The sequence below is a fragment of the Coptis chinensis genome, chromosome 2, assembly GCF_015680905.1.
Source record: "Coptis chinensis isolate HL-2020 chromosome 2, ASM1568090v1, whole genome shotgun sequence".
NCBI lineage: Eukaryota > Viridiplantae > Streptophyta > Magnoliopsida > Ranunculales > Ranunculaceae > Coptis > Coptis chinensis.
This window is the reverse complement of record NC_141457.1, coordinates 111,844,604-111,857,994: the sequence shown is the minus strand read 5'-3', so window position 1 is coordinate 111,857,994 and position 13,391 is coordinate 111,844,604. Positions and strand designations below refer to the sequence as shown.

Here is a 13,391-nt window from a genome sequence, read left to right as displayed (position 1 = left end):
ACGCCTCCTCTACTAACTTTCTTTTATCAACTTGGTTGTCGTCGTTGTCCTCATCTTCTCCATTATTCTCCTAAATGAATGCCAAAATAGTTAAAACATGAACAGAATATAATCGAGTTTTTCTAGTAGTCATCATTATCATCTTCACCATTATTCTCCTAAAATGAATGCCAAAATAGTTAAAACATGAACAGTGCTTACTGGTAGGGTATCCGTATACTTCCCCTTGATATCATCATCGTCATCCGTATACTTCCCCTTGACAATGATCATTAGATAAAAGTTAAAAGAAGGTCGGGGATTTACCTAGTAAGCCACTGAATTTAGTATCAACAATTGAGCGCTTACCAAGATAACATATTCCCTACCACTGGAATACAAGGGGGTTGAATGATATTAATAAAGCAAAGGAAGTGCACAAAGCTATTTCAGAAAATAACTTATGCATAGTCGCTCTTTTGGAAACAAAGGTTAGGCAAGACAACTTTAGTTTCTTCAGTCAGATTGCTTGTCCTAGCTGGGAGTATTTGAATAATTATGATAGCCACTTTAGTGGTAGGATATGGCTAGCATGGGATCCTAAGCGTGCCAGGATCCTGAAACTTTTTGAATCTGAACAAATTTTGCATGTTAAGGTATGTCATATGCCTTTAAACACTGAATTCTTCTTAACTATTGTCTATGTCAGTAATACTTTTACTGAAAGATTGGATTGCTGGAGACAAATAGTTACTTTGGCTACAAATGTAATTGGCCCGTGGTGCTCTTTTGGAGACTTTAACAATGTGTTGTTTTCTCATGAGAGAATTGGATGCGCTGCTGTTCATCCAAGAGAAACTGTGGACTTCTCCAATTGTTTGAACTCTTGTGGTTTATCTGATCTCAAGGCTCATGGATGCTTTTACACATGGACAAATAACAGTGATTATGTAAGAAAGTGGTCTAAAATTGATCGGTGTCTAGTGAATTCTTGCTGGAACTCTCAGTTTCACAACTCCTCGGTCACTTTTCTCACTCAAGGAGTATCTGACCACTCCCTCTTTGTAGTTTCATGGCATGACAATTATCAGTATCATCCACCTTTTAGATTCTGTAATTTTTGGTGCCTTCACCCTGATTTCAAGGATACTTTGTTGGAGGCCTGGGAGTCTAGCTTCATTGGTAATCCTCTTTTTATCCTTACTCAAAAGCTTAAGGTGCTTAAACCTCAACTTAAGAATTGGGCAAGAAGTCGTGTTCTAACATTAAGTCAAGAGTATTAGAGGCCGAAAATCCCTCTTTGAAGTTCAAACTAAAATGCACCTCTCCCTTTGATGTGAGCTTGTATTATCGGGAAAAACAAGCAAGACTTCTCTATACTTCTCTTGTCAAGATGGAAGAGGTGGACCTCAAACAAAGGAGTCATTGTGACTATATGCGGTATGGTGACAGATGTAATGCCTTTTTTCATAAATCTATACAAGAAAAGAAAGGGAGAAACTCTATATGGTCTGTGGAGGATAACTCAGGGATTAAGTCTACTACAGCGATGTTGCACTCCTTTGTAAAAGTACTACTCAAATTCTTGGGGTCGATTATCACATCAACGCCCGACATGGACTTTTTCAACAATATTGTTGTGAAGAATACTCTTTTCACATTACCTGCCGCCCTTACTTATAGCACCTATCTCAATCTTGAAGTAAAGGAGGCCCTGTTCAGTATGGAAGACAACAAAGCTCCTGGGCCGGATGGTTTCAATGCATACTTTTTCAAGCATAATTGGAGCACTGTGAGTAGAGATTTTATTAAAGCAGTTAAATATGTCTTTCATATCTCACATGTGCATAAGAGTGTCAACTCTACCTTTCTATGTTTAGTGCCAAAAGTTGTCAACCCCACAAAAGTTGATGAGTTTAGGCCTATAGCCTGTTGTAATGTGATTTATAAATGCATTTCCAAAGTCCTAACGAACAGGTTGAAGCCTTATATCTCTACACTTGTGGAAGACTGCCAATCAGCATTTATACCGGCGAGACATCCGGGACAACCTTCTTATGGCTCATGAACTACTCGAAGTTATGCAAGGACTCATTTATCATCAAGGTGTGCCATAAAATCGACATAAAAAAGCTTATGACTCACACCGGTCCGTCCCGATTATGGTGATGAAAAGGTTTAACTTCCCCAAAGAATTCATAGATTGGTGCATCATGTGTTTTGCCTCCCCTCATTACTCTATCCTTATTAATGGTTGCCCTCATGGGTATTTTGAAGGAAAGAGAGGTTTGAGACGAGGAGATCCACTATCTCCCCACCGCTTTGTGTTGATTATGGAAGTCTTTGGTGGCCTTCTCAAGCATGGTTTGTACAAGAGAAGACTTAAACCCCACTTTCGAAGTGCAAGAAACTCTCTATTACACATCTAAGCTTTTGGCCGATGATGTTCTTATCTTCTCAAAAGGGATGTTGACTCTATAAGGGCTATTAAGACTATCCTAGTCACTTTCAATCGGGGCTGTGCCTTGGTATTAGTCTCAACAAGTCCACTATACTTACCGGGTGGTATGAGCATAGTGGAATCTCAAGCTCTTGCAGATGTTCTTGGTGTTGTTGTGGTACATCCTCCCCGTGGAAGTATCTTGGCCTTCCTCTCTTTAAGGCCTAGACTTGGAGTAAAAGACTGCTTACCTCTCATTGAGAGTATCACAAGTAGAATCTCCAATTGGAAGAATAGAGTTCTCTCTCATGCCGGAAGACTACAGCTGATTCACTCTGTTCTTTCTTCCTTCCACACTTATTGGTCTAGGACTTTTGTATCGCCTAAAAACCTGTGCTCGACAAGGTTAGTAAAATTTGCAACATTCCTCCAGTCCGCCCATCTCTAACTAAGTGTTTACACAAGGCTAGTCATGAGCTACTCCGATTCTCTAAGGATGAAGGGGGGTTGAACATGATTGATCTCCACACATGGAATATAGCTGCGTATTGTGGACTAGTGTTCAAACTTGCATCAAGAGAGAATTCTTTATGGAGTAACTGGGTGTGGACTCATAGCATCAAAAACAAACATTTCTGGACTATGGAAGCTCCTAAGGACTGCTCATGGGTATGGAGAGGCATCTTAGAGCATAGGAAGACTGCTATGAAGTTTACAAGAAACATCATTGCTAATGGAGATGACACTTTCATCCGGCACTCCACTTGTGGTGTACGAGACACCCTCCTATGGGATAACAATGCTAGACAAATGCTACAACTTGGTGAGGAAGCCAAAGTTAGTGAACTGATCTCAAATGCCGGTGGAATGACATAGTTCTTTCTCTTCCAGAGTGTGACTTGAAGACCAAGATACTAAGAACGGATATATATGATCTCATGAACAAGGATCAAGTAGTTTGGTCTCTAACTCATTCAGGAAAATTCAGTGCTCGATCTGCTTATATAGCACTAAAGAAGGTTAAGAACAAAGTCAAATGGTCCAAGCTTGTTTGGGGAAAATTGGTGATCCCTAAACATTCCTTTTGCACTTGGCAACTATTCTCTGGTAGTCTCTCCACTCAAGACAGGTTGGTTAACAAAGGTATAATCAATCATTCAAAATGTAGTTTGTGTGGAACAGCAGCAAGAGAAAACTCCAAACACTTATTTTTTTAGTGTTCTTATACAAAGAGAGTGTGGAGTGGGGTCAAAGCAAAGATTGGTATGGGTTTCAGAGTAGCAGACTCTAACAATGAGTGGCATAGTATCTTGCAGACTAGCAGAAAAAGTTCTATGGAAGGTGATATCAGAGGAGCATATATCTGTGCTACCGTAAGTGCTATTTGGGCTGAGAGGAACACTAGAATCTTTCAGAAAAAGTATCGTCCCCCTCAGCTGGTCATGGTGAGAATACTAGAAGATATGAAGCTATACAACAAAGGGATGTAAAGGATATACCAGATTCCACATCAGTGAGAGTCCTTCTTCAAAACCTTGGTATAGATGCAAACTACCATGCAAAGGAACCTATTTATCGCCAATGGCGTAAACCCCGATCCAGCCATGTTAAGTTAAACACGGATGGGTCTTTGACTCCTTCCGCACCAAGGATTCGGTGGTATTGCAAGAAAAGAAGATGGCACAGTGCATTTTGCCTACATGGGCTCTAACCCAAAGAGGTCTATACTTCAACAGAGCTAATGGCTATTGATGCGGGGCTAGAGGGTGTCTCAAACATGGAATTACCAAAGTACAGTGTACTCGACTCTATGATTGCTGTGAGAATAGTTAATGGCTTGACTACATCACCATGGTATTGTCGAATATTGTACTATCTATCGAGAGCAAAAGGAAGAAACTTCGATTATAGTAGTGTCAACCATTGCTATAGGGAGACCAACAAGGTCTGCAGATTTATTAGCTAAGTGTGTAAAAGACTCTCTCGAGACTCTTTTGTATTTTATACCCCCTCTAGATGAACAATTGACTAAAATCATTGAGGAGGATGCAAGAGGAACAATCTATGTAAAATTTTGATTAAGGAATGCAGGTAGGGGTCCGCCTAACCCCATAGCTATCCTTCAAAAAAAGATAACATATTCAATTTGAGGAGAATGCCTGAGTAAATTTTTGATCAACATAATATCATTGTCACTGAACAGAGTTCCAATCTTCAGCCGCGTAAGGTTAGAAAATGAAGTCTGGATGCGACTGAGTAAAGATGGATCATTTTCCAGTTCCACATAGATTGGCTAAGACACGATTGAAACAAAATACAGTAAGACTAAACGATACATAATACAATAGATTTTCAACTCGTCGAATGAAAACAAGAAAAGTTGTACAAGTATTTACCTGAAGTAACAAAGACAGTGTCAGAGATTGTGCATTCCTCACAGTGTCAAAGTTCGCATCAGAAATAAATTTTAGCTCACAAGTGAACCTAATGGATGGATTCCCAATTCTGATCATTTCGATGGATACAAGCTTTGGGGTAGAAATCACAATTGAAGCAAGAACTACGTCACTTATTCTCAAATTCTTAAGTTGAGAAGCAGATATGGTTAAGGTATAACAGTTAACAAACTCACATTCTTCTAGAATTAATGTCTCCAAGCAAGGGCAAGCTGAAAAAAAGGCCACGTGTAGATGACCATTCAAAATCTCAACTGAGCTAAGATGTAGAGTTGTGAGAACAGGTAAAGAAATCAAAGTTGGAAGTTTTAGGTATTCGTTACGCAGTTTGAATTCTCTCAAGGATTCACAAGTGAATATCTGAGGAGTCCAAGCAATAGATGTGTTATCATTACTTATATGAAGAACTTGAACATTATGTCTTAACGCATAAATGATCCACGAATTCACCCTATGCGAATCAGCAGACCAGGAATTGTATCGTAGGGAAAGAGAAAATTTTTGTATATCCAAGCCATCTCGTCGAAATAGTACTGACTCGACAAATTTAAAGAAATCGCGTATTTTATTGGATAGATATAAGTCGTGATCGAAATGAAAGGAGGGAACACATGTTTGAACCATTTCTTCAACTGGAAGGAACGATACAATAGGATAGATTAAAGGTAGTGGTAAACCAATTAATCTTTCCACTCCCACACTAACGCTCTGGTTATCAAATTGACTTTGCAACATTGTCATGAAACTCAGTTCTTTGTTTCTTAGTTTTCTTCTTAATCCAAAAACAGATACATAAATGGCTTATATATAGTCTTTAAAGAAAACTATAGATACTAGAAACCTCATTAACTATATCACACATTTTAATTAGACTTTTCATTATCCTAGACACAATTAAACTTTCACTATGACTCTTTGATTTCTAGAAATTTGGTTTAATTTTCCAACAATCACCACATCTTTCGGTTGGTACTTGTGTTGTTCAGTTATAAATGGTTCGGAAGAGAAGAACTATTGAACGCCAAAGAATTCGAACCGTTACAACTGCTCTTGTTTTTTGTGGTCGAACAACTGCTCTTGTTTTTTGTGGTCGAACAACTGCTCTTGTACGAGCTTTATACTATTTGTTTTCACTTAAAATTCCTAAACCAACCCTAAATGGTTTGTTAAATTGGTTATTACTTGGCTGACTTATTACATGTGGCAGAGAGTAAAGAGTTAATGGGACTTGGCGTGGTTGAGGACCTCTTTTGGGCCAAAAATATCGAGTATAATTTAAATGGATTTTGACTTGGATATAGAGACATATAGTTGATGTGGCAAAGATTGTTTGGATCTTCAACTCTCTAACGGCCACGAAAACATGTTTGCTTCTACAAATCAAAGACCAAAATATCGATATCGGTGAATACATCAGTGTACCCAAAAATTGATATATATCGGATATATCTAATTTTTTTGTGACCAGTCCAAACTATTTAAAATATCGGAAATATATTGGAAATATCAGATTTATATTAAAAAATAGTCAAAAAGTCAAACAATATATATCGTATATATCAATTATATTGGCGATATACAATTTTATATCGGAAATTCCAATATATATCGGGAAAAAAAGGGTTCAATATTCGGTGGATATATGTCGGAAATATTGATGTCGGTGTACCAAAAAAATGATATATATCGGTGATATATCATATATATCAACGATATTTTGGTCCTTGCTACAAACACAACCGACATAAACACAATCAAATCAGCGACATTTAAAGCTCTATTTGACATGTTTCATGGCATTGAAAAAAATAGGAAAAAGTATCCAATAAGAATCAACCAATAGGAATATATATGACATAAATTATGCAAAAGAAAGGAGTGAATCCTAAATTGCTTCAAAAACCCTTAGAGTTCCCAATTCATTGAGGGGTGCCTATGTTGCATGGACGCGGACATGGACACAGACGCGACGACTCTGTTATATCTCAAAAATGTAGGACGCGGACGCAGCAAAGGACACAGAAATTAATTAATATTTATAATTTTATTTTATATAAATTGAACATTAAAAACTAAATTAAATGTATCAACATTCATAAATTCAAAACTATTAAAGATAAATAGCCACAAAATTAAGTTTAATATTTCCTAATCAAACTTTAAAAACATGTCATAAGTTTTAATAAAACAAAAAATGAAAAAAATTTGATTTTTTTAATATTTTTTTGATTTTTTTTTGGGGTCAAAATACGCGTCCTAACCATGTTGACCTACGTCCGAACTGCGTCTTGACCCGCGTCCAGTTTAGTTGACCGCGTGTTGACCACGTCCATGCTGCGTCCGCGTTTGTGTCTACGTCCGACGCGGACACAACCCATGGGTTGGTGCGTCTGTGCTTTAGAGAGGGGTGCATTTTGCAACCAGGATTTTAGGGTGGAATTCAAAATATATTTATGAAAAGTAAGAATTATCCTTTTTTGCAACTGGAATGGAAACCTCATATCCCCAAAATCAAAGAATTATAAGTTTATGTAGGGGGCAGAAAATTAGTATCTACTTGTTGATTTAGTAGTAGCATGTAATTCATGTATCATATTCTGCCTTCAGTACGTCTTTGTATAATCTTTCTTTCTTGTAAAATATTTCCTCTTACTCGTAGCATAAAAGAACTAAGAGAGTAACTTAATGTTTCAGACAGCAGTCAACTAGTTTAAAGTTAGTTCTCTCGGACCACTCTTGGTTTTTGGTAGGAAAAGTTTATCCACGATAAAAATGTTATATAGGACTGCGTATAAGAGTATTCTTTGCTGGTCTCTTCTTCCCTTCTTTCAGCCTCTCCCAGAATAGCGTTATTGACACAGTTACAAAGATATAAATTATTTTCACTGTCGCTCCCTCTAATCACTATAAATAGGGGCGGATCCAAGATTGCCACTCAAGGGGCAGCTACAACTAAGTGACTAACATACACTACAAATATATTTTTTGGGGTGAGCTATACATTATTATAATTAGTATGTTTGGTGTGCTGCAGCCGGCAGCCCGCCCCTGGATCCGCCCGACTATAAATGATTTTTGAGATGCTAACACGTGAAACAACAATTGAAAACCTCTTTGGCTCTTCATTTTAGTTGACTTTGCTAAAATTATTAGACAATATAATGAGTGCGCAGTCTATTATCCAAAAAAAAATAGAGTACGCAAAGTCAATGCGAACTCTTAAATAACACATATCTAATGTGTTATCCATCCAATCAGCAACACTAAATTATATATGTTCACTAGTTCTAGAGGGGAGAGTTAGGTTATGGAAGTTGAACGCAAAAAGTAACTAGAAACAACGACCGTCATTCTTGGAGGAAGAATCTAAGATTGTTGCTAACTTGTTTAATACTCAGTCTACAATCTACATTCTACCTCTTCCAATTTGGGGACGATTTTGATATTGGTATTGAAGGGAAAAAAAAAACAATGAGTGCAAAAAGGTCAGACCAACATTTCTCCTCTCAATGCTTTTCATATTGCTATTTCGGTCTACGCCGCCGTCTCAAAGGAAACTCACGTATTATTAGGTAACCACGATCTATTAAAGTTCCTTTGAAGTTGTAGCAAAGACTAAATAGATAACAGAAAGATAGATGCAAATTATTTCCATGGGCCTAATGTATTCAAGGGAAACTTTAAATAGGTCCCCCTACCTTCTGCCTAAAATGTTAGATACAAGATGTAAACTCGTGTTGATATAAATAAAAAAACAAAAAATGACTACTAAAAATAATAATAATAATAACAAATTACTCGGGCATCAAAAGTGAATGACAAATTCTGGAAAAGGAAGTGTGAAGGTGAGAGCTTAGGACCACAGTTGGTTGGCTTCTGATTGAAAAGGAAGGAAAGTGTGAAGGTTAAACTTAAGTATCTCCGTTGGATTTTGATTACATAAACTGGCTACGTCGTCTAGCTTACTTAATTGGTCACATCTACTTCAGAGTTCAGATGATCCATGCAATGCAACGGCATATGACCTAAATTAGCAATATTTATATTCATTCGATGGAGAATTTGAGCATAAAAAAGGCATCATCATTACAAGGGAAACGTCCCCTTCTGGCATAATAATTAAATTTGACTAACACACAACTTGGCTACAGCGAAGGAAAGACAATATCTGGCAAAAGCTCTTAATATATTCAGATTCAGTGGGGAACAGAAGAAGAAAGGGAAACCACATGGGTTGGCTTTAACCCCGTGCCCCCCTCTGTAATGATATTTCTCATACAAGCTTTGCCTCAAACGATGCATATCCAAAGTTCCAAACTTCCACCCTTCACCCCCACCACCTCCTGGTGGGAGTTCAGTCAACAAACATGGTCAGAAAAGGTAAAGGGGCACTCAAAAGAAAAGGCCCCACCAACAAGCACATCTCACCCTCCCACCTGAGTGAATGTGGGCCCATAACTATCACTACATTTAGCTTTTCAATAGCCAACATAAATGCTGGCGACTTGTGCACCAAAAAAAAGTGTACTGAAGCATTTTTCACCAACAAAACTATACAATTTCTGTACAATCAGAAGAAAATGTAGTAAAAATTAGCTATAAGTTTATAAGCATTCAATATCTGATGAAAGAGTCCTGTTTACATCATTTCCCAGAAGCAGTAGTGGTAAAATCCTTACCAGAAACACGAATCAAACACTCACATTTTGGTTCAGTAGGTAGTCAAAAATTGGGATTTTACCTCCTCCTTAGATTGAGAGAGTCCATTTCTACACCACACCCAATCAATACAACAACCAAACAACCACACTGACGCTAAAACATCAACACCGATTGAAAACAAAAAAAAAACTGAAAAACAATTAAGAGTGTAAAGCCAGGAGGAACAGCGGCTGAGTTATCGTTACCACTGTCCCCTGGATGCCTAAAGATAAAAGGATTAGTAAAATAACTGAACAGTTAGTGGTCTCTCTCCCTGAGAGACCTAAAGTGTTGCTAGTTGCTACAACCCTTCGTGCATGGAAGGTAAACTAAAAAAAAGAACCTCCATCTGCTTCAACATGCCGGAAAAAGTCTGTGCCGGCTTCTGCATTGAGAGTATAATGATTCAGCCAGACACCTGAGAGCCTGTGAAAGATTATGCTCTATTTACAGATGACAAAACATGCCAACTCAAAAGTCTTCAATCAGCTTAGCTCCTATTTCAGCAACTTCTACAGTGTCAGTGAATTAAACCTTCGATACCAATATGAACAATTTCCGTGTTCCAGACCTACGCAATTCTAAACTTCCACTTTCCACATAACATTGTCAAGGTTATTGTTATGAGACTTCTCCAATGCGGCCACTTTGGCTCTATGTGTTGCTGCTGCCATGGTCTTTCCCCTTTCTGCATGAGGGAGCTCGCATGTTTCACTGATGGAACCACATCTAATGTCTGCAGGAGGGATGAAACAGTCGACTGATAGACCAGGGACATTGAATGCTACCTCCTCTATTGTCCAAGCCTCTTCCATCCTTGTCTTGGTGTGGCTCATAGCCATCTCCCCAAACCTGAAAAGGGTCACTACAGAACGTCCTGAATGAGCAATCATGATCCCTTCAACAGGCCTATAATCATCAAGGAAGGAATTGATGGTAGTCTCCCAGTAGACAGCATCGCCTCCATTAGACTGAATGCGAGTCAAGTGGGAATCTTCCATGTGAATGAGAAGACCAGTCCTCTGGCTGAAGTAACCAAATAATACATGCCTTATGATCTCAGCTGGTCCTTCACTCCTGGCTTTCAGGGTCTGCGGATCGGCACAGAGCTTGAGGATGAAGCAATCTTCTCCATTCACCTTCTTTTCCCCAATGCACCTTGCATCAGCAAACATGCTGGCAGTAGTTCTGGGATCAAGACCCTGGAAAATAACAGATGACACATCTGAAAACAATCAGATGGCAAAGACCAAATCAAACTAGTTGGAACTGTGAGAAATGAAAAGGCATACGCAATTTCACCTGAAGCGCACGACGCAAAGGTCTCACAGGCCCTTTAGCAGCATGTGCACCAAGCCAGGGAGTGTGGCGCCAAACGAGTTTGCCATTGCAACCAGCATGAACCTTGCTTCCTCCAACAGCAAGTTCAACATACCACATGTCCGGTGCCATCTGCCAGAGAACAAACCCACCGGATTCAGCAGCTCTAGAGGAATTCCGATTCCTCATTACCTTTGTGGCAGTTTCAAACTCAGAAGCTAACATCTTCACTTTCCCCATCGCGTACGCATTTCGTATGGATCCCTGGAGCTTTTGTCCACCAGATGCAGCTGTGTACTGCTGCAATATATACTGAGCAGAAGATGTCTCCTGTAACAGCATACCATTTAATCAAATTTCTACCCAAATTTCCAGAAGAATCAAAAACTATGAACTACTCCAACAGTCTCAAAACAGAATCAAATTGTGACACTATGTTTTTCTTATTCTCAGTTAATTAACCCACAAGTAGACAGTCCCATTTCCATAATCTACAAGCAAAAGAATTTTTATGCTTTTCATCCTAATTACCACAAACCCCATCTCAAACCAAAAAACACTTGAAACCTTTCAACTAACATCTCATCAAAACAAAAGGGTAATTCAGTCCCAAAGATCAAAACAGTAACTAAATAACTCCAACCCAAAAAACCAACTTCTCTTGTACATATTTCCATTTATGTCCAAAAAGACATGATATTTTTATTGCAAATAACTTGTAAAACAAAAAAAAGTGAGAAATAAGTAATGAAAAGTAGAATAAAACAAAAAAAAAAGGGAGAGCTCACAATGGGAGTATCTTTGATACTGAGATGAGGAAGAGGATCAATAGAGCAAACATGAACAGGAGCAAGTGGAGCACCCATAACACCAAGTAACAACCTTAGATCCGAACGTTTATACCCACCCCCACCATGATTCGAAACCGAAGGTGCCCTTGATAGTTGTCCTTTCATCCAATGACCCCAACTCTCCCCTCTTTTCGACTCCCCATTTTCAGAACCACCACACCCATCTCCATTTTCCGGTCCTTCCATTAATGGTGTCAGTGTTTCACCTACAACTGGTCTTAAACTACCAGATCTTGCTATCAACGGTTCTGGTTGTGCCACGTAATGGTTATTATTATAATGTTGTTTTCTACTCCTTCTTAATAAACTAGACATTGGTGATGCACTACGATGGCTTGTTGATGGGCTTTTTGCTCTTGTTCTTGCTGGTGATATTGCTCTTATTACATCTTCTTTTAAATTTGAGAAGAAGCCTTGTTTTCTCTCCATTTCTATTAAATAAACTCTCCTTTTTTTTACCAAAACTGACCCTTTAACAACAAAGTGGTGACTTCTTCATAAATGGGGTGTTTTGGGAAACCATAGAAAATGAAGCAGAAAAACTCGGTGTTGTTTTGCTGAGAAGAGTGGTTTTGTAGAGAGAGACAGAGAGAGGAACTAGTACTACTACTGAGTCACACTGAAAAAAGCAACTTATGAACAGAAGAAGAAGAGAGAGAGTGTGAGTTAGGTTTGAAGGGAGAATGGTGTGACCTTCTTTTTCGGATTCGGATAATAAAAGGTGTAAAAGAGAAATTCTAGTATAAAGCCCACCAATCTTTTTTGTTCCCTTATCAGAGTTGCATATATGCTACTCTCCTACCTAATATTTTCTGCCCTAATAGCATTTTTAATTCAAGCCACTATTATTCACTTCCACGTAAATAGTATTTTTACTATTGTCTACCGTTTTGATGAAAAGTAAGGTGAGTCTGCCCAATATAAATATGACAAATAATCTCAGACGGGATGTTAGATTATGTCTGGAGGCTTTTTGATCGAAACGAAATGTAACATCCCGTCTGATATTTTACAAAGAGACGAAATGAAACATCTTGTATGGTGAGTCTAATATCAACAGACGCGAAACAGTCTATTTTCACCTTCTTCCAATAGGTGGATATAGTGAGACGGGATGTTGGATTCCGTCTGATGAGTTTTGTAATATAGAGTTATAGACGGAATCCACTATTTCGATTGAAGGTTTCATTCTTGTTTTGACTTGGAAAAATAGTCACTACCGTATTTACATTTGCATTGGGCAAATATTTTGAACCATAAAGAGGTGAGTATTGTCACATTCCCACCATATTCATCTGCATTGAGAATACTCTAACTAATTTCTTAATTACCCTTATGTGAAATTGGTAGTCGATGCACTCATCAGCATCTCTACAAAATATACCGAACATATATATCAGCAACAATAAATTCAGGTTTTGTACATAATTTAGGCATTTTTTGTCCTTGAGCTAAGAAAATGAAAGACAAGTTTTTTTAACTAGATTAGTCACTATGATTTGTTTTGCTTGTTTGATAACATATATTGGTGCCTATGATCGTAGGATTACCCAATGATCTAATTTTTAGGTTTATCGGCAATCAAGGTACCTGACTTAAATGTATGTGTGACCAATTTGGGAAAATTGAGTTCCATAAGACACT

The 13,391-nt window shown here is 38.2% G+C and overlaps 2 protein-coding genes across 2 annotated transcripts; one reads left to right on the top strand and one right to left on the bottom strand.

Annotated features, from left to right (window-relative positions):
• The first annotated feature begins 644 nt into the window (after window positions 1-644).
• Window positions 645-1,262, top strand: LOC147520695 (uncharacterized). The gene has a single exon (XM_086594311.1). The coding sequence runs from the start codon at window positions 645-647 to the stop codon at window positions 1,260-1,262; it is 618 nt and encodes a 205-aa protein (XP_086450437.1).
• Window positions 1,263-9,458: 8,196 nt separating this feature from the next.
• LOC147520694 (glutamyl-tRNA (Gln) amidotransferase subunit A (DUF620)) lies at window positions 9,459-12,464 on the bottom strand. The gene is made up of 3 exons (XM_086592207.1): window positions 11,685-12,464; window positions 10,879-11,226; window positions 9,459-10,778 (listed from the first exon to the last, which is right to left on the bottom strand). Exons 1-3 carry the CDS (start codon window positions 12,174-12,176, stop codon window positions 10,158-10,160), a joined length of 1,461 nt encoding a protein of 486 aa, XP_086448333.1. The 5' UTR covers window positions 12,177-12,464; the 3' UTR covers window positions 9,459-10,157.
• Between the last annotated feature and the right edge of the window lie 927 nt (window positions 12,465-13,391).

Bases quoted from the DNA above. Each gene is read 5' to 3' on its own strand.
- LOC147520695 (XM_086594311.1), top strand. From the start codon at position 645: ATGCCTTTAAACACTGAATTCTTCTTAACTATTGTCTATGTCAGTAAT.
- LOC147520694 (XM_086592207.1), bottom strand. From the start codon at position 12,176: ATGGAGAGAAAACAAGGCTTCTTCTCAAATTTAAAAGAAGATGTAATA. The intron at 11,227-11,684 runs GTGAGCTCTCCC...ATGCTGTTACAG, and splicing joins GTATCAAAGATACTCCCATT to GAGACATCTTCTGCTCAGTA. The intron at 10,779-10,878 runs GTGAAATTGCGT...GTTATTTTCCAG, and splicing joins CTTTGCGTCGTGCGCTTCAG to GGTCTTGATCCCAGAACTAC.